This window comes from Vipera berus, assembly GCF_964194415.1.
Source record: "Vipera berus genome assembly, chromosome: 3".
Classification (NCBI taxonomy): Eukaryota; Metazoa; Chordata; class Lepidosauria; order Squamata; family Viperidae; genus Vipera; species Vipera berus.
The window spans coordinates 52,241,122-52,259,258 of record NC_138204.1 but is presented as its reverse complement, the minus strand read 5'-3'; the positions used below and the strand labels follow the sequence as shown (position 1 = coordinate 52,259,258).

At 37.7% G+C, this 18,137-nt stretch overlaps 2 protein-coding genes across 3 annotated transcripts in view; one reads left to right on the top strand and one right to left on the bottom strand.

The window, feature by feature from the left end:
* Positions 1-1,629: 1,629 nt before the first annotated feature.
* Positions 1,630-6,432, top strand: LHFPL5 (LHFPL tetraspan subfamily member 5; the record flags this gene model as incomplete). Its single annotated transcript, XM_081325464.1, has 2 exons — positions 1,630-2,041; positions 6,071-6,432. The coding sequence occupies 2 exons, from the start codon at positions 1,630-1,632 to the stop codon at positions 6,430-6,432; spliced, it is 774 nt and encodes a 257-aa protein (XP_081181590.1).
* Positions 6,433-13,054: 6,622 nt separating this feature from the next.
* SRPK1 (SRSF protein kinase 1) overlaps positions 13,055-18,137 on the bottom strand; it is a gene marked incomplete at its 5' end in the record, with an annotated part of 34,386 nt that continues 29,303 nt past the window's right edge. The window contains 4 exons of one of the 2 annotated variants that reach the window (XM_081322633.1): positions 13,055-13,872; positions 15,488-15,580; positions 16,467-16,536; positions 17,024-17,131. In XM_081322633.1, coding sequence (XP_081178759.1) covers positions 13,688-13,872; positions 15,488-15,580; positions 16,467-16,536; positions 17,024-17,131 — 456 coding nt within the window. In that variant the 3' untranslated portion in view covers positions 13,055-13,687. The remainder of the gene's footprint in view (positions 13,873-15,487; positions 15,581-16,466; positions 16,537-17,023; positions 17,132-18,137) is intronic. The other variant, XM_081322634.1, reaches the window with a different exon arrangement.

The following is an 18,137-nucleotide window of genomic DNA, read 5'->3' as shown; positions in this document are numbered from 1 at the left end:
CTGCCATACTGAAACAATAGGGCAGTGGTCCCCAACCTTTCTGGCACCAGGGACCAGTTTTGTGGAAGACAATTTTTCCACAGGTGGGGTGGGTGGGCGGGAGAATGGTTTCATGAGCAATCTAGTTCTCATGCATGCGTAAATAAAACTTCGCTCGCTCACCCACTGCTTGTGCAGCCCACTTCCCAACAGACCATGGGCCAATACCAGTCCAGGGCCCAGAGGTTGGGGACCCCTGTAATAGGGCATGTGCTCCTCCAGTATCCACACTGCAGAAACATTTGTCTAGCATCATCCCAACAATACTGTATAAATACCCAAAGCACACAGGACAATTTTATACCTCTCTACTTCTTTCAAACACTAATCCTGGTATAATAGACAATGTTGCTAGGCTCTGTGCTGAAGCAATTAAAATCAGATGATCAACTGTGCTTCAAACCAGCTTTAATGAGCATTTAACTTGTTAGTTGAGAGTGTTTTGTATTATGATAGATTTAGATAGCCATATATTAATTTTTAAGGATTTTTTTTTTATACTTTTCAATAGTTTTTTAGGTTTTGGGTTATATACACAGTATTTTGGGAGCATAGATCTGCACGGGATCTGATTAAGATAGAATAATACAGAGTTAATATAGGAATATAGAAATGTTAACTTTGTGAATGTTCATACATGACACTAACCATGATTTACATGCCTACTATTTGTTAGACACTATTAACAAGGTTGCATAATATTTAGTGAACTAACTGTACTGTTTAGAAATGTTTATGGTCAAAACTATACAAATCACATAAAATAGCTTAGTGTGATTTATCAATCCAGCCTTAAAGCCAATACCTGGAACAACCAGTACATCCTTGATGTTGTACAAATTGGCATCTTGCTCTCTTTTGTAGGATGAACACAATGTGCTTTTATGTTAACTCTATATTGAACAAGATTTATATGTCCTGTCCAGGAACATACTATTTTCTAAAGTATAATTGTTAATACTTAATTTGAAATGGGGACGGTGGGTTAATCTCCATCTATCCTTGTCAAGGATGTCTGTGATTGCCCTCTGATGCGTGTCCCCAATTAATGGGGAACAGTGTTTCCTGGTCGGTTCATCTGTCTTGGGCTTCCTGGCTTTCTCTGCCAATCGCTGTCTGTGGTGCTGAAACAGAGCTCACAAATAAGCTGCTTCCTCTCCGCTGCTTGGAAGCAGGAGGGATATTCCCTCTACAGGGAGCGAATGCCAACTTCTTGGAAAGCACCAGATATGTAGGGTAATGGGAGAGGAAGAACAGGAGCAGCAGCAGCAACTAAGGCTAAGCAAGCACACTTCAGGCTCCAGCACCTCCCACCGAGCTGTTCAGTATGGAAACAAATAGCCTTTGTTGCAAATGGTCATCTGAGCGTGTGAGGCTGGGGCAGAGTCACGGGAAAGGCAAGAGCTGCTTCATAGAACCTTGATCTATCAGGAAGGTGGAAAGCCAACCTTGCAGCCCCTCTTCCTTGGATTCAGCTTCCCTATGTGCTGCTCCTCATTAAAGTTCCTGGAGTGAGAAGGCAATTGTTTTCTGTTTGATCCTGAACTTCAAGGCATGTCTTGCAAGACATAGCCATCTCTCTGTGAAGCCATGGCAAAGATGCTTCCAGCACAGGAAGCGGCAAAGATCTATCATACCAACTACGTGAGGAATGCTCGAGCCATGGGAGTGCTGTGGGCACTGTTCACCCTCTGCTTTGCTGTGATCATGGTGGTAACTTTCATCCAGCCCTATTGGATTGGAGACAGCATTGATACTCCACAAGCTGGTTATTTTGGCCTCTACTCCTATTGCATTGGAAATGCCCTGACTGGTGAACTCATCTGCAAGGGCAGCCCTCTGGACTTTGGCACCATCCCTTCAAGTGCTTTTAAAACAGCCATGTTTTTTGTGGGCATTTCTACCTTCCTTATAATTGGCTGCATCCTCTGCTTCAGCCTCTTCTTCTTCTGCAATGCAGCCACTGTCTACAAAGTGTGTGCTTGGATGCAACTGGCAGCATGTGAGTTGGACATAGAGAACCCGGGTGTGTGAGTGTGTGTGTGTGTGTGTGGTAGATTAATACATCCATTAAACGTACCTTCAGTGTGCTAAGGGATTTCTGCTCAAGTATATTATGCTTGGGAATACCAGAACCTCTTTGCTCTATCTCCCAGATTTGCAGTGCAAGGGGCAAGTCTTTAAAGTGAATATGTAAATTTGCCATTTGGACTAAAGTTCTATTGGCATCATTCCTAATAATGAGAAAGCAAAATGGATTTGTGGTACTGCAAAGTAAATATTAGCTCCTTGATGATGCAATGCTTTTCAGCATGTGGATATACATCTGTCATTTGGATTCATGTTCCATTGGCAGCTTCTTCCCGAATGTGCTGTCGCTGAAACCAAAACATTCAATTTCTTTAGTTCTCATGTCAGCTAGCAATGTGTTTATTTTAGTGAGATGACCTGTTCTTGAAGTACCTTGTAGTCTGTTAAGTGATATGCAATTACAGTTAACTGTATAATCGATTTGAAGAACAAGCAATTTTTCTGATTGTTTGATTTTTTTAAAAAAAACAAAGTTATGTTTTAATGGTTTTTTCCCTTAATCTGCTCTCTTTGTGGCTGCCACAACCACTGTCTCTGGTGAAACTGTAGGACGCAATCATGAAGTGACTATATAGAAGGTGTGTTAATTTAAAACCTCACTGAAACAAGCCAGGAATGAGCAAGGAGAACATAGGGGGAATCTTGCTGGATATGATCAAGGTTCCATCTTCAATGCTTTTGACAGGCAGGTTTAGCAGTTAGCATTGCCTAGAGAGGAGATATGTGTTTTAAGAAAGCTGCTTGTTCTGATGAAAAGGAGATGCTTTATACAGGATATTAGGCAGCTAGCAATTTCTGAGGTCAGATGGAAAATGAGCTTCTGTTTGTATTTCCTTTTATAAATGAGAAAAGTCAGAAAATCATCAAGATAGTTGCAGCCTAAGAAGAAAAACAGGGAGAAATTGTGATTCATAACAGAATCAATGTCATGGCAATGTAACAGTCACCACCAACTGACACCTTTCAGATATGTTAAGCTATACTTCCTATAATTCCCTGCTAGTGTTGCCATAGGAAGGTTGTGATGAGGGTAAAGTATACTACTGCAACATTTAATAGCAAAAGGGTATAAGTTTTAGTAATTCAGAATAAATAGTGGGTTGGATTCAAACATACCCATAATTACAATAGCTTCACCAAAAATACTTGGACTTAAGATCCAATCAGTTTTAATTGGAATGCTTTACATATAAAACTATGTATAGCGTTCCTGTATTTGTCAGCGATGGTATAGAAAGAAAATAATATTTAAGGAAACCTGAGCCTAGCAAGCATTGCAAGTCATAACACACACACAGCACACACACACACACGGTAATAGAGCCAAAATTAAATAATGCTGTTTGGGAAATATAGTATGTAGACCGAAACTCAAAATGAAATAAATCCTGCCTTCTATCTGTTGATTTATAAGGTGTTTTTTTAAATTAGTGGCAAAGTTTTTTTAAAAATTTAATTGCTTCTTCCACCTCATTCTGAGAGAGATAAATGAGTTGCATTATTTAATGTTACAGTATGCAAAACACGAGCATCCTTTGCTTGATGAAACACACTTTGGCTTTCCATCTTCTAAAAATTACCACAAATTCAAATTAGAGCCAGGATTAGGTAATGACTTTCTATTCCACCTAGAATATCCTGCTTAATATGTGTAAGCTAATTAAGCCTTGCCTGTAAGGGGGATGCCAGAGATGAGCAAAATTCTCTGCAGTTTTTCCATAGTGAGATAGACCTGCAGAAAGCAATCTTAAAGTAAGAAGATGCTGAAGCCAGTTATGATATTTGAAACCTTTTTCAAATATTCATGCCAGTGAACAAAGCCTGGTTACATTATCTTCTTCAGCAAATAGAAATGCATTGAGTGAAAGAGGTTAAAGTAAGTCTGGCAGCACAGCAACAGGTTTAGCAGTAGCGTTTCGAATAAGCTGTAAGGACAGGCATGGCATTAAAGAAAGCTGTAATTCCTGCTGGCCTCAAACATAAATAACTTAAGAGACTTGAAAAGGCTTCTGATTAACCCACATTGGCTGAAGAGCACAGTGCTGGAGGACTGTAAAGATCCTAAGTGACAGTAGTACAGGGGTATAAAAGCTTTTCTTAAAATAATAAATTAATAAATTGCTATGGCAACCTACTGACACGTGTCTATTCAAGTAACACACTCTCATTCATCTGAAAATTTACCTTCCTCACAATAACAGCAATAATAATGCGTTATACTGACCACAGAATCCAGTACCTTGGAAACCTCAACTTATTTCCATATAAATTCCTGGCTGTTTAAATTTACATCTTAAAATACAGGTAAGTCCTTATTTAAGGACCACAACTGAGACAGGTGACTCTGTCACTAAACAATGTATTTGTTAAGCAAGCCATCATGTGACTGCAACTTGCAATTTTAATGGTCCACTTCTGCATCGACTCTGCTTGTCAGAAGCTGGCTGTGAAGTGTGCAAATGGTAATCACATAACCCAGGATGCTGCTACCGTTGTAAGTATGAGGACTCATCCTAAAGTTATTTTTTTCTACACTGTTGTAACTTCAAACAGTTGCTAAGCAGGACAGTTGTTAAGTGAGGACTGCCTGTATGCCACAGAATAAAACTCAGGATGCAAAGAAAGGGAATGAGTAGATATTTTAAAATCTTTTCTTCTTCAATGTAGCAAATGTGCCCTAGCAAATAACTAGCCTAACTAAAGGAACCAAAGGAAAGGGTCAACTATGGTAATACTTCTTTGGAAAATAGAAGTAAAAATAGTTTCATGGCTCTTGATCTCTTGCAGGAATATCATGTGATCATAAAGTAAATGGCAAGAAAAGCAATTCTCAATGCCCTGTGCTTGTCCACTTTTTCCAAGAACAGAAATTAAATGCTCCTCTTTTTACTTTGCATGTTAAACTCTAATAGTATGAGTGTTTTGGACAGGTTACAGATCTCTCTTACTATACTCACCTAAGAAGAATAGCTTATAAAGTATTAATCATAGGTATTTTATTTCCAAAAAGTAGTCACATATGATCTATGCCCTGGATAAGGGGATGACCTGTGGTTATTCAATCAGGGAAGAAAGGGTCTGATGCTAACTGTAGTTTCCAGGACTACTGCTTTTCTTTAGTTCCCAAATTAAGCCTGGATTTGCACTAATTCAAGCTTTCAGTAAGCTTAGCTGAAATTGTGGTTTTAGCAAAGACAGCAAGATGAAAAACAATATTGTATCATGCTTTCTGATCAATTTCAAGAGAGAGAGAATAGAAACCAGGACTATCCATTTGTCAAAGGTGGTAAAAGATGGTGAAAGTACTTTACAGCAGGGGTGTCAAACTCAATTTCATTGAGGGCCGCATCAGCATTGCGGTTGCCCTCAGGGGGGCGGGTGGGTGTGGCCTACTGGGTGGGCGTGGCTAAAGTGCGTATGGCCTACTGGGTGGGCGTGGCCAGCTCTACATCATTTGCATCATGGGTGCCTATGGGGGCCTGGGCAGGAGTGGGACAGATCTGAGGGTCTCTGGCAGGAGGAGGGTCTCTGGGCCAGGGCCAAGGCAGCGGGGGCCGTTCCCTCACTGTTTCCAGGATGGCTTCGCGGGCCGCATGAAACCACTTCACAGGCCGGATCTGGCCCCCGGGCCTTGTGTTTGACATGTCTGCTTTACAGTGTACTGTCATGCCATGGTTTGCACTTGAACCTCCTTTTGCATCTGTCCCTATCTATCTATTATCTATCTATCTATCTATCTATCTATCTATCTATCTATCTATCTATCTATCTATCTATCTATCTATCTATCTATCTATCTATCTATCTATCTATCTATCTATCTTGCCCAGCTTGCATAATCAGGAGCCTAAGCAGAAAACTCTATATGAAAAACCCACGGGAGGAGATACCACACTGAGGTTGCAATTGTGTCTTTCAATATCATCACATTCCATTCCAGGTGCAGGCTTGTCCATTGGCTGCCTGCTCTACCCTGATGGCTGGGACTCTCCTGAGGTGAAACGCATGTGTGGAGAGAAGACTGACAAATACACCCTGGGGGTCTGCACTGTGCGCTGGGCATACATCCTTTGCATCATCGGCATTCTTGATGCCCTCATCCTTTCTTTTTTAGCATTTGTGCTTGGCAACCGGCAAGACAATCTTCTACCCTCTGATTTTCAGGTGGAAAACAAAGGTAAGCCAATTTTTCCCAGAGGAACCTACCCCTCCCATAGTCAAAATAGCAAGGACAGCGGAACTATAGATGATGAGATGTGGACATTTACTTCCATAAAATTTATAAGGACAAAAAGTGCATAAGCTTGTCTTGTCTGCAGATTATTAATATTAGCGCTCATGCCACATTAGAATTGTCAGAACCTTTCTCTATTAATTTAAATTTTTCTCATGGTATCCTGTTTTTCTTCCATGGTTCAACAAAAGGCAATATATGCAAGCTACAAGATGTCTACTGGCAAAATATTTTGGCTATATGGTTTATTCCTGTAAAAATCCATAATGTGCCCCTGTATTAGTGCCTGGCAATGGCTGAGTTCGGTGATTGTATAATTGACTCTGCTGGTACAGGGTTTAATAATACATTTAATAGAATATTCTAGTTCACTGAAAATGAGGGATTGGGCAGGTAAGGAGCAGAGCAGAATCATGAATGCATTATAAATCAGTGGAGAAAAACATGCAAGGCAAAAGCTTCTGCAGTTTTTGTTTGGAAGCCCTTAAACTTCCAAAGTTTAAAACAAAAACCTCAAGCACGCTTCTGGTATTTGTAGCTACTATATGAACTAAATTATTCCCTTTCCCTAGCTAATAATTAAAATAGCACGATACACATGAGACTGTTACTTTGTGTCTCATCACTATTTTAAGTTTTAGACATCTGTAAAATGCAAAATCCCGTTTTGATAAAAATGAAATTATTCCATTGGCCTTTAGTGCAGCTCAGGGGGCTTGGGATTTTAGAATGAAAAAGGCTACAATTTGGACATTATTGCTGCATTTTATATAGAGTACTAGCATCATTTATGTTTTCCAAATGTCAGGCCCAGTCTTCCCATTTGGAGAAGTTTCAAGCAACAAAATGGGTGATTAAAACGTCTGCCTTTTCACTTGTTTTCCAAATGTGCATAACCTGTCTGTTCAATCAATGTCTTTTCTGCTTGTTAGCAAAAAAAGGCTGCAGTGTTTTTTTCTCTCTCTCAATATCAGAAAACATGGGAAAAATGGTTTCACAGTGCCCTCTGTTGAAGAAGGAAAAGATTATTGGGGATGTTATTGCCAAAACTTCAAAACAAAATAATAAACAAACTAAAAATAAAAACTACAAGTTTCAGAGAGTGGCTTTCAGGATGCTGTTAAAAAAAACTTGGTAAAGCCCTCAAGCTGAGAGATGCTACTCACCCCCCTTTTTTAGTGACACATATAAATATTAACTTGACCTGGTTGTCACTAATTGTCATTGCCATGCTACCATAGTAACACTAAGTTACTCCAAAGCAGAGCCTTCTCTTCCCTGGATTTATAACCCTAGTCAAGGTTTCTTCAACAAATTCAACAGTCTTCATCAAGCGCTAAAGGCAAATTCTATCCTATGTGTAGCGTGTGACATCACAGCTTCTATTTAGACCAAACTTGGTTATTTTAAGATGTATGGACTTCAACTCCCAGACTTTCTCAGCCAGCATGATGGGAGTTGAAGTCATCTTCAAGTGGCCAAATTTGAAAAACATGTAGACCATGAAAGAGGGGTTATTATTCCATTAGCTGCTTTTGGAGAAATGGGGAGGGGAAATGGCACTTTCTCGATTATTATGGTTTTCTTTTGTCCTGCAGAGGAAGCAAATAAATGAAGATGAATACTGAAGGAATCGCAAGTGTACTTACTTCTGCCCTTGAATACTGAGCACCCCAACTTGACTTTGAACTCAAGCTACTTGACACACATGAATGCTAATGTGGATTCTGACAGTTATCTAGACACATCAGTCTGTATTATAGAAGAGTGATTCTGCAAAATAGTGCGCTTTTCCAGAAAAGGCGACTATGACAAAGTAAATTTTATTCAGCATGACATTAATTGGTTTCGATCTCCACATACTGTTTGCAATGTTTTGTATATTGTTCTATAACTGTGGGGCCCAACAGATCTGGATAATTAATAATAGACCTCAAAACATTTTGCTGAATTAAATATTGCATCCATTCAGCTAGTTTAATATTACTTATAACAGGCATATGGCTGCCCTGCAAACTCTACTTCAGGAAAATGTAACCCTTTAAGTCTTGTGAGTCCTGTGTAAGTTAAAATGTCTATGTAGCACATATGGCAACTGCCCAAGCCTTCTCACCAGAATTGTATTTTTTTTCAGGCTTGTTAAGATACATGCATTGACATAAGTTATGGGATTTTGCTTTCCTTAAACCAAATGACTACAGTCCCCATTAATTCATTTGTCCAGTTAATATGAACCGAAAAAAGTTAGGTTGTACATAGGAGTTACAACTTGGAGCTTTTGGACCAAGATATTATTCAGGATTACTGTTTGCATTTCAATCAAGGGGGTGACAGTATATTTGTATTTGTATATCCAATTTACATTTGCCACAAGGCAATTCTGAAAAAATATGGATCTTTTAAAGGTTTTATATATATACGTACATACACACACACATATACACACCCTCACCCTCTGTGATATAGAGCACCTCCATCCCAGTTCATGCTGTTCTTTTTATAAAGGTCTTTTTCAGGGATGACCATATCCCTATGACATCATTCTACTGGATTTGTTACATATCAAAGTTATCATTTGTAACATTTAATTAAATGGCTCTGATTACTATGCCTTTGCATAGAAACACCTTTACAGTGTCTTTTTTCAAATGTTGCTGATGTGCATCTTACATGACCCTTTGTCTTGTTCTCTCTCCTATTAACCCTTCTTCAACAATGTGGGTATCACTTATGGGATTTTTTTGAAATGTCATGATGGGGAGCACTTGCCAGTTTTCCCAGAAAACTGGGAATGTTTTGAGAACTGTTCTATTTTCTTCATGTTATAGTCAATCAGCCTGGTTCTATTCTGGTTCAAGTGGAGTCTCTCTTATGCAGGTTTGACTTACTCAAAGTGTCTTAGATTAGTGCCCAATCTAAATTATTCCCATGGCACCAGTTTAATCTATGCACTGGAACTTCCAACCTGTTCTTTTAGCTGATTCATGGAACAGATGTTTTTAAGGATGCTTAAGCAGCCCTGGACCTTAATATGCTTTTAGGTGCCTACATTTGGTTTTCAGAATTGGCTGATTACTGAAATATCATTAAATCCAATGTGGACTGCTGCTGTCAGAATCCATTTATATCACATTCATAAATGTATGTTTAAAAAATTATTCCCCCCGCCCCCATGGATTCTGCCATCTCCCAAGGAAGGAGGAGCGCATGTGGATTCAACCTGCCTTAGGTTATTTCAAAGACCAAGGGAAACCTTTTGAACTGGGGGAACAAAAGGGAGGGTTAGAGAAGAAGGCATCTGGCCTGTGTCTCCATTTGAATCTGTAGAGGAAGAAGGCAATAACCGTAAAGATTCAAAGTTCCCTTTTTTCACACGAAAGGGATGACACGAAGTAAAATGATGGGGGGCTGACCAAATGAGGTTGAGGGAAGGGGGATTGAACCGGGAACTCTTTATATAAAAAGTTTCAATTTGTAAAACAATACCAAGTCCTGTCTTGTATTTCCACAACCAAGCATGTCCTAGTAAAAATTCCTTTGGGACTAGAACTGACTCCAAGAGTTTTTGTTTTCCTAAGACATGGATTGGGGTGGGTCCTGACAGCTGCTTTTGGTACTATCCAACAGCTTCTCAGCATAGTATGCTAAGTCCACGAGCACTATACCTATCGCTTCTAACGCTTGATTCATCTACAACCCAAAGCCTGCTGCTCCCTTCAGCAGAACACATCCAAGGATTGAATTCTTCCTATGAGTACACCTCCCTTTATCCTTGAAAAGTCCTTTCCCATTCCCATTTCATTGACAGCAAGAAATCTATTAACCTAGAAATAAGATGGTATATGTCAGATCTTATTTGCATCTTTCTTCCTAAGGATGTTCAGCTAAGCTAACTTGGTTTCAAGGGAGACGTTGGAAGAATCAGATGATCACTGCATTAAATATAAACTCAATTTATGCTCAACTGACAGTCATACATATGACACTCTAATAAACCAATACCACTACATTAGCTGACTTTCTATCATCATATTCATTAGTGTTGGCAATTTTAAAAAGACTAAACGAAGCTCCTAACTTATATTTTTACAGTTCAGAATCCTGCCTTTCTCACATGATTCACTGGAAATGGAAGGATAGTTTTCCTCCCTCCATTTGCCTTCGTTTCTGTTTGCCCTCTCTGGACAGAGGTTCTGTTGCTTCTCCTGTTCCTAAAGAGCATATGCAGAGGAGCCTAGCAAGAGCTCAAGCAAGTGCAGGCACACAAATTTCATTTTTTTTAAAAAAGGAAAAAATTAGCCTCAGGAATGAAATGTTTTCCTTAAATGCAGTTGCATATAACTTCCCAGCTTTTTTTCCTCTCCAACTCACTCTGATCCAAGTACTGCTCTGATGATAAATTTGGCTAAAAATAAAGAGCAAAACAGCCAAATAACATTATAGGAGCTCCTATCCATAACTTACAAAACTATATTTAGTGACCATAGGATTTCATCAGTAGTGCTCATATTTAATTTTTCACTGACTAGGTTCAAACACCATCCTAAACTTTGTGACAGGTTTGATCTTATTCCACATGTCATATTATGTTTATGCTTAAGAGTGTGTAAATCATTTATATTTCACAGGACTTCTGATAAGAGCTCTACAACAAATACTTCAGGTGAACATAGACAGCATATCCAAAGTATCTGTGGATTATTGGATAATCTGTTTATTGTGCTGTATTTACAAAGAAAAAAAAGACAATACACCCAATAGAAAGAATAAAAATGTATTTTCCTTCTAGTTTTAGGTCAACAAAACAAGTACAAATTGGTTAGTGAGCACTTTATGGCAATTTGGAAGTTGAGTGAACCTGATGTGAACTACAAAGTACGCAGACAATCCAGACAAGCTACCACTCATACTATCTCAAAACTTCTCTTTTAGTGCAAAAGAGCTGTGAGCAGTCTCCTTCACTGGAGAAGAAGCCTTTGTTACAACCAAGAGATGCCTCTTGTTCTAGTCAGATAGCCAGGCTACATTGTCACCAGAAGTTCAATTCTTCTTGCCAGAATGTCTTCACAGTATTTAGAAAGGAAATACAAACATACATTCTAGTCCTACCCTAAATCTTTTTATAGACAGGCACAGAAGTGCTTTTGGGAGGCAAGATACCCCAAATAATATGAATAAAATTAAAACTTTTGGAACATTTTCCTTTTAAGATTATGCCCAGAGAACTTTATTTAAGCTTTTCTAAACAGAAACAAACTTTTTGCTAAGACCCCAGTCTCGGTAGCATGACCAAATTAAAAAGGAGATATGGTGCTTTGTTAACACATGCTAATCAGATTTTTTTTCAGCAAAGGGGAGCATCTTAAAAGGACTCTAAATGGGGATTTGCCACACAATGAAAAGAATGACCTTGCTACTGGCATATGCACTGAATTGTCCCAAACAGGGCCTGAAAAGTATCAGTTCTCTAGCATTTTTCAGCCTTGGAGAATTTTCTAATCTCAAAATTCTTATTTGGTCCATTGTTGGGAAGGCAACTGAAGTCCCAACTACCCCAAACCTATCATTACAGCTGGATACAAAAGAAGTTTAAAAGAAAGTAACCAGGGATAGTCTAGGAGATGCTTACTGTAAAACTAACAAGTGTTTTATATTCTTCTAATTAAAAAAATCTGATAAGATTCAGTCACAACCAGTTCTTCTTAGAGTTTAAAAGTTACAATATATTCTGTTGAGCAGTATATTTGTAATGATTTTGGAAACAGAATTTGTCACTTCATCTCTACTGGAAGAAAATTAAGACTATTTGTCCTGAAGTTAATATATAAGTAAAAACGGCATTCTATTTAAAAAGGTAATTTCTAAAGTCTAGCATTCTAGACTAGTTAACACAGTTGATAACATTACATTCATTAACATTTGTTGGTTCTAGGTCTGGGCATAAAGCAAGGTTGAAAAGATAGCACTAATACCACCTTTCCTTATTTTATAGTAAGGATATAATCTACCTTTCTGAGAACTGTTCTCTAATAAAAATACAATTTCACGCATGGCCAATATGACATCAATGGCATAAAGCAGACCTACGTAACAAGTGGACTGCCACAAACTTGGTAAATTCCTACTTTTGAACTCCAGGTTGGGTTGCAGAAATACTTTATCGAGCTCAAGTTGGCAATGACATATTGCCCAAGGCTACATACTGGACAGACCTGGCATAGAATATGGGTACTCTGACTCCCCTCTGCAGCGAATAAATGCATAGAACATACTGCAGAAATGGTTACTTTTACCACATTCTTTCATTTTATTTCCCTTGTGAAACTTATTCAGGTTTATATTATGCCCCACCTTTGGAGAGCAAAGTTTATTGGACTCAGAACTAGCCTGAGCACCAAAGATCAAAAATGGCAGGTGTGCGTAAGTGTATTTTTTATATATATATATATATATATATATATATATATATATATATATATATATATATGCGTAAGTGTATTTTATATATATATATATAGCCTGAGCACCAAAGAGATCAAAAAGTGTAATATATATATATATATATATATATATATATATATATATATATATATATATATATATATATATATATATATATATATATATATATATATATATATATATATATATATATATATATATATATATATATATATATATATATATATATAAACTTCAAAAGATTCAATGGCTAAAGTATGTCCAAAAAATAAGAAAAAAAAGTTATCCAAGCAGCAGAGCAGACACTTAAGGATTTAGTTGAATCTAGTGCTCCTCATGGAGCTACTACCCTTGGTGCCATCTGCTATTTTTCCTCTTACTGCAACAGCAACTGAATGTGCACTAAGAAATGACTCCCAGAGTCAGTGAGCTAAGGAGGGATTCACAAGCTCTTCACATCCCCCTTGGGATGACTGCAATATACTTAAGGGACTTTATCCCCATGAAGATTTCCTTTTAGGTAAGGTATCTGTGTAAGGAAGAGACTATGCAATAATTTCACATTCCCACAAAAATTCTTTGGCAAACTCCAATCATTGCAAATCATATTGGATGTCCACTGGCTAGTAATAGTCCCCACCAAGTCAAATACACAATCTCACATGAACAGTTAGATTTATCTAAAAAGCCTTCAAGGAGAAGCTTCACTCTGAAAATCAACAAGGAAAAAGTTGACCTGGAAGAAGGAAAAGGGACAGCTGGGACATCTAGGTTTGTGTGTGCGTGTGTGTGTGTGTGTTTATATATATATATTTTATGCTGTAATCCAATTAAGAGGGCCACCATATCAGACTGGAGTGTTTAGGAGTTGAGCCAGGTATGCCTGAGACACTGTGCTGCTGTAGCTCTTTTTTCAGGATTCAGCTCCAGCATAGGTAATAAGAAGTCTGTGAATGCAGCTGCATCATCTTGGGACCATTCATATTTTTCCACCAATACTTCAAAGAGACCCCATGGCTTTAGTTTAGTAATGTGCTTCAGGTCCCCTGTGAATAATAACAGAAATATTAATATAATATGCGCAGGAAGGCCAACAGAACAGTTGACAGAACTGAGTTAAAAGAAAAGAAACACTTTTTTCTGTTCCAAAATTCCTAATTTCCATTATGCAGGCAGGGAGGGAGGCAGGCAGACAGCACTGCAGAGCAAAATATATTTTAAGCAGAATCTAGATTCCAAAGCATGGTTGAGAAATCAGGTATTCTAAGCTTTCTTCCTTATCTTCAAAGAGACCAAATAAGTATATTTATCACCCAAAATAAAAGGTAATTCTTTTCACTATAGAAGAAACATGTGCAGAAACATAGGAAACTGGACTTGTTGTCATACAGGATGTCATTGCATTAGTGATATTATACATTTTTTGGAACATTTAGTTTTCAGGTTCATTTGGAGTAATTGCTAGCTGAGTTAAGAACACTTCTCTCTTCATCTCGAAATTTCTTATTTCAATAATAAACTCTGGTAAAGTTTCTAGCCAAGAAAAATATATCAATCAAACTCTTTAAACAAAACCACATTGGTACGACCCTCTATTAGCAGCCCTATTTCCAGGGGGGGAAAATTCTGGTTTAATTCCTTCAGGTTGGAATAGGGCTATCGGTTCCATATACAGTTAGTCCTCGACTTAAAACAGTTCAGACCGTTTGAAGTTACAGTGGCACTGGAAAATAGTATTTTTCAGTGCCCGTTTCTCACATTTACTACCTGTATAAGAAGAGAGAAATAAAAGACCCTGTCAATTATAGGAAGTTTAGCTTGCTATCAATCCTGGGAAAACTGAGTAGCACAAATTACTTTTGTTGTTGTTGTTGTTGTTTCTATTGGTTTTTCTTACTGTAATTATAATCTTTAATAAAATTTACTATTAAAAATATAGTAATTTAATGAAAAAATAATCTTTCATGAGGAATACCTTGTTTTAGCAAATGCTCAGGTTATTTCACACCTGGCAGAATAACTGATCAATGTTTTATAGTAGCATATCTGGGAGGAAAAATATTCCATTTCCTGAAAGGCAATTTGCTGCCTGTAGAGGCTTTAAGGATGCCTTTGATTTTATTATTTTAAGGTAAAGGTAAAGGTTCCCCCGCACATGCGTGCTAGTCGTTTCCGACTCTAGGGGCCGGTGCTCATCTCCGTTTCAAAGCCGAAGAGCCAGCGCTTGTCCGAGGACGTCTCCGTGGTCATGTGGCCGGCATGACTAGATGCCAAAGACACACAGAACGCTGTTACCTTCCCACCGGAGTGGTCCCTATTTTTCTACTTGCATTTTTACGTGCTTTCAAACTGCTAGGTGGCAGTGTTATGCGGCACTCGGGATTCGACCCGCCAAACTGCCGACCTTCTGATCGACAAGCTCAGCGTCCTAACCCACTGAGCCACCGTGTCCCTTACTTTATTATTTTATTTTATACTATATTTGTTCTTTGCTATTTGGGGGCTCTTGCCATAAATAAAACTAGACAGACAGAAGCAGGCTAGACTCAATTTTGATTGTACTTTGAAGTACAATGTTCTTGAAATGTCTCAGAAATGCAGTACAAACGTTTTCAACTTCACAATAAAATCTTAAAATATTCAAATTATTTTCCCACTTGCCTTTTTTGGTGAAAAACTCCTTGGAATATTTTCCAGATACGATGAGCTTACGAGGTATTTTCCCCAGAAGTTCTATAATCAATGCAATATGATCTGTGCTTCCAGAGAGAAAATAAGGCAGAGGCCATAAGAATTAGAATGAACTCATATTGACTTTATTGTGAACCTTGGGACTGGATGCGTAGTTTTTGGCATGTACCAAAAAAGTCTACCTCCATTTTGCTGGGATTTCCTAATATGCGGAAATCTCATAAACATGGCTTTCCTGAGGCCTCAGAGATCAGAAAATATTGCTCTGGATTGCTTAACAGTTTGTGCTTTTTTAGTAGTTGTGAGTGATTCTAATAAGTAAAAGATAAATTATGATTCCCAGTTAAATATTTTTCTGCTAGAGTAGTTCAATGTACTTGTGTGGTTTGATTTTGACCGACTGAATTTCTATTGCATGGCCTTCAAACGTAACAGCAAGAACTTTAAGGTAATCAGCAACATATAGTGATCAACTGAAATCCTGGGTCTGAACACATTTAATTGTGTCCTGAAATGTAGTGCAAGGCATTTTTGTAAAGTTAATGCCTATGAGGGAACCTCTGAGTTTGTCTCTTTGTGGCTCATGTCATTTTGCATGGTTCTTTTTATAATTTTATCCCACATTACTCTGCAATGTAAAACAAACTTCACAAAATACTTATTGAAATATATGTATGTGTTAAATTTGTGTCCTTAATTCAGACATAAATGCTGCTGAGATCATTACTGCAAAATCACAGAAATTGATTCTGTCATCCATGCTTCTAATTTATAGCCATTTATTTGCCATTATTGCAAACTTTAATGTTCTCCAAGATACTATATATGAGAATCTAAGATTGATTTTCTTTAAACCCCCCCCCCCTCCCTCACACACACACATATTTCTCTGCTGATTTTCTTACTATCCAGATTCTGCTACCTAACACAATTCTGGCATAGTTCTCACCTTCATCCCGAGAGTAATCTTCACCAGAGTGAGGCTCAAACAAATAGTCACCTGTAGCCAGTTCAAAGGCCTGAAGATGAAAATGATAATTGTCAGAATTTATTTGGTAAATTATCAAACTGCTAAAGCATAATTCTAATTATTCCATAATGTGTAATGACTCTGTAATTTAGACATGTCCTAGACGTGCTTTGCAACATACGTCAGATTCTCACAAATTTGATTTAAGGCAGTGTCTCTTGCTTACTGTTTTGTAAGTAGGTAAATTAGTAACTGGATTTCAGACTTGTAAGTGGTTTTGAATATTAGATTTGAGTACTTGTCAGTTATAAAATTAAAATGAAAAAATCATTTTCATTAAATGAAGTGCTCTGTTAAAAAAGGAACTTAAAGTAATCCAAATATTGCTTTTTCAGCACATCAGATTTCAGGGTGATATACAACATAAAATGAACCACCACCGACTGTAGAAATTAAGTCAGTTTTTTTGTGATAGGATCCTCCCAAATTGCAAATCAACATCATACAAGAAGTTTAGGTAGTATAACCGAGTTTACCATGCAGGCAGTGCTCCAAACATCAGCTGGAGTGCTATATCCTGCTCCAATCAGTACTTCCAAAGCTCTGTATTGCCTTGTCTGAATGTCCTCAGTAAAATGTTTATGCTGCAAAAGAAACGTGTTACAAGCAAAATAAATTTCTATGATTAGTAAAAAGTTTTTATCTAATTTCTAGTTTTTCAAAATTTAAGATGGAAGATGATCTGACTCACTTGTAATATAAATCCTCGAGGGAGGCTTAAGATTCTGATACACCTCTGGGAGAATTCTCTATATTTGTACATTTTTAACAAAACCGAGTCCCACAAAGTTCACTAGTGGCATCAATTAAAGTCCAGGGGATCCATAGCATTATTAGCAATGTAGCCATGGAAGGAGATGGTAAATAATTACCTGTTTTTTATTCTGTTTTCTCTCATAAATGTATTTCATTCTATCTTAGTTTCCATTAAGATGCTGTTTTAATCATTTGCCCCATACTGTTCTGTCCTTCTCTTTTAAAATAAATTGCAACTACTTAACGTTACATTTTCGAAAGCAGAAGAATTATTTTTTTTTAAAAAGCCACACACTAGGGACAGCAAGCAAGCAGTGTCCTCTTCCATCATTTTCCAAGCACTTAGAAGCAGAGCTGGAGATGCTCAAGGCATCTGCTATATCCTAAACTAGTACTTCTGCTAAAAGAAATATGTGCCTATTGCTTTCTGGCATCTTGAAATCCTTTTGTGCGCAATGAATCTGAGTAACCAGCCCTAGAATCTGAATCTGCAGAATAAAAAAAAGTTAGAAAAGCAACACAAACAATGGGATCGAAATTTCCCACCTCCATTCTATAAAAAATATAGCCTTCTCAAAGAAAGATTAGTGGAACTTCTATGACTAAATCAGATTATTTTCAAAATTAATTCAATGCAGAAAATGTGCTGAGCCGAGCATAAACCATGAATCTTGGGATGCATGGTCTGTTAATCAACAGTTAAAAGCAGCTTTCCCATGTACCTTGAAGAGGTTGGGCTGCATGGATCAAGATCATGGAAACTGTGGGGCAAGCTGTCTTACATAAATGTTCATACTTTTAATTATTAGTTCTTTTTACATATTTTACATATGT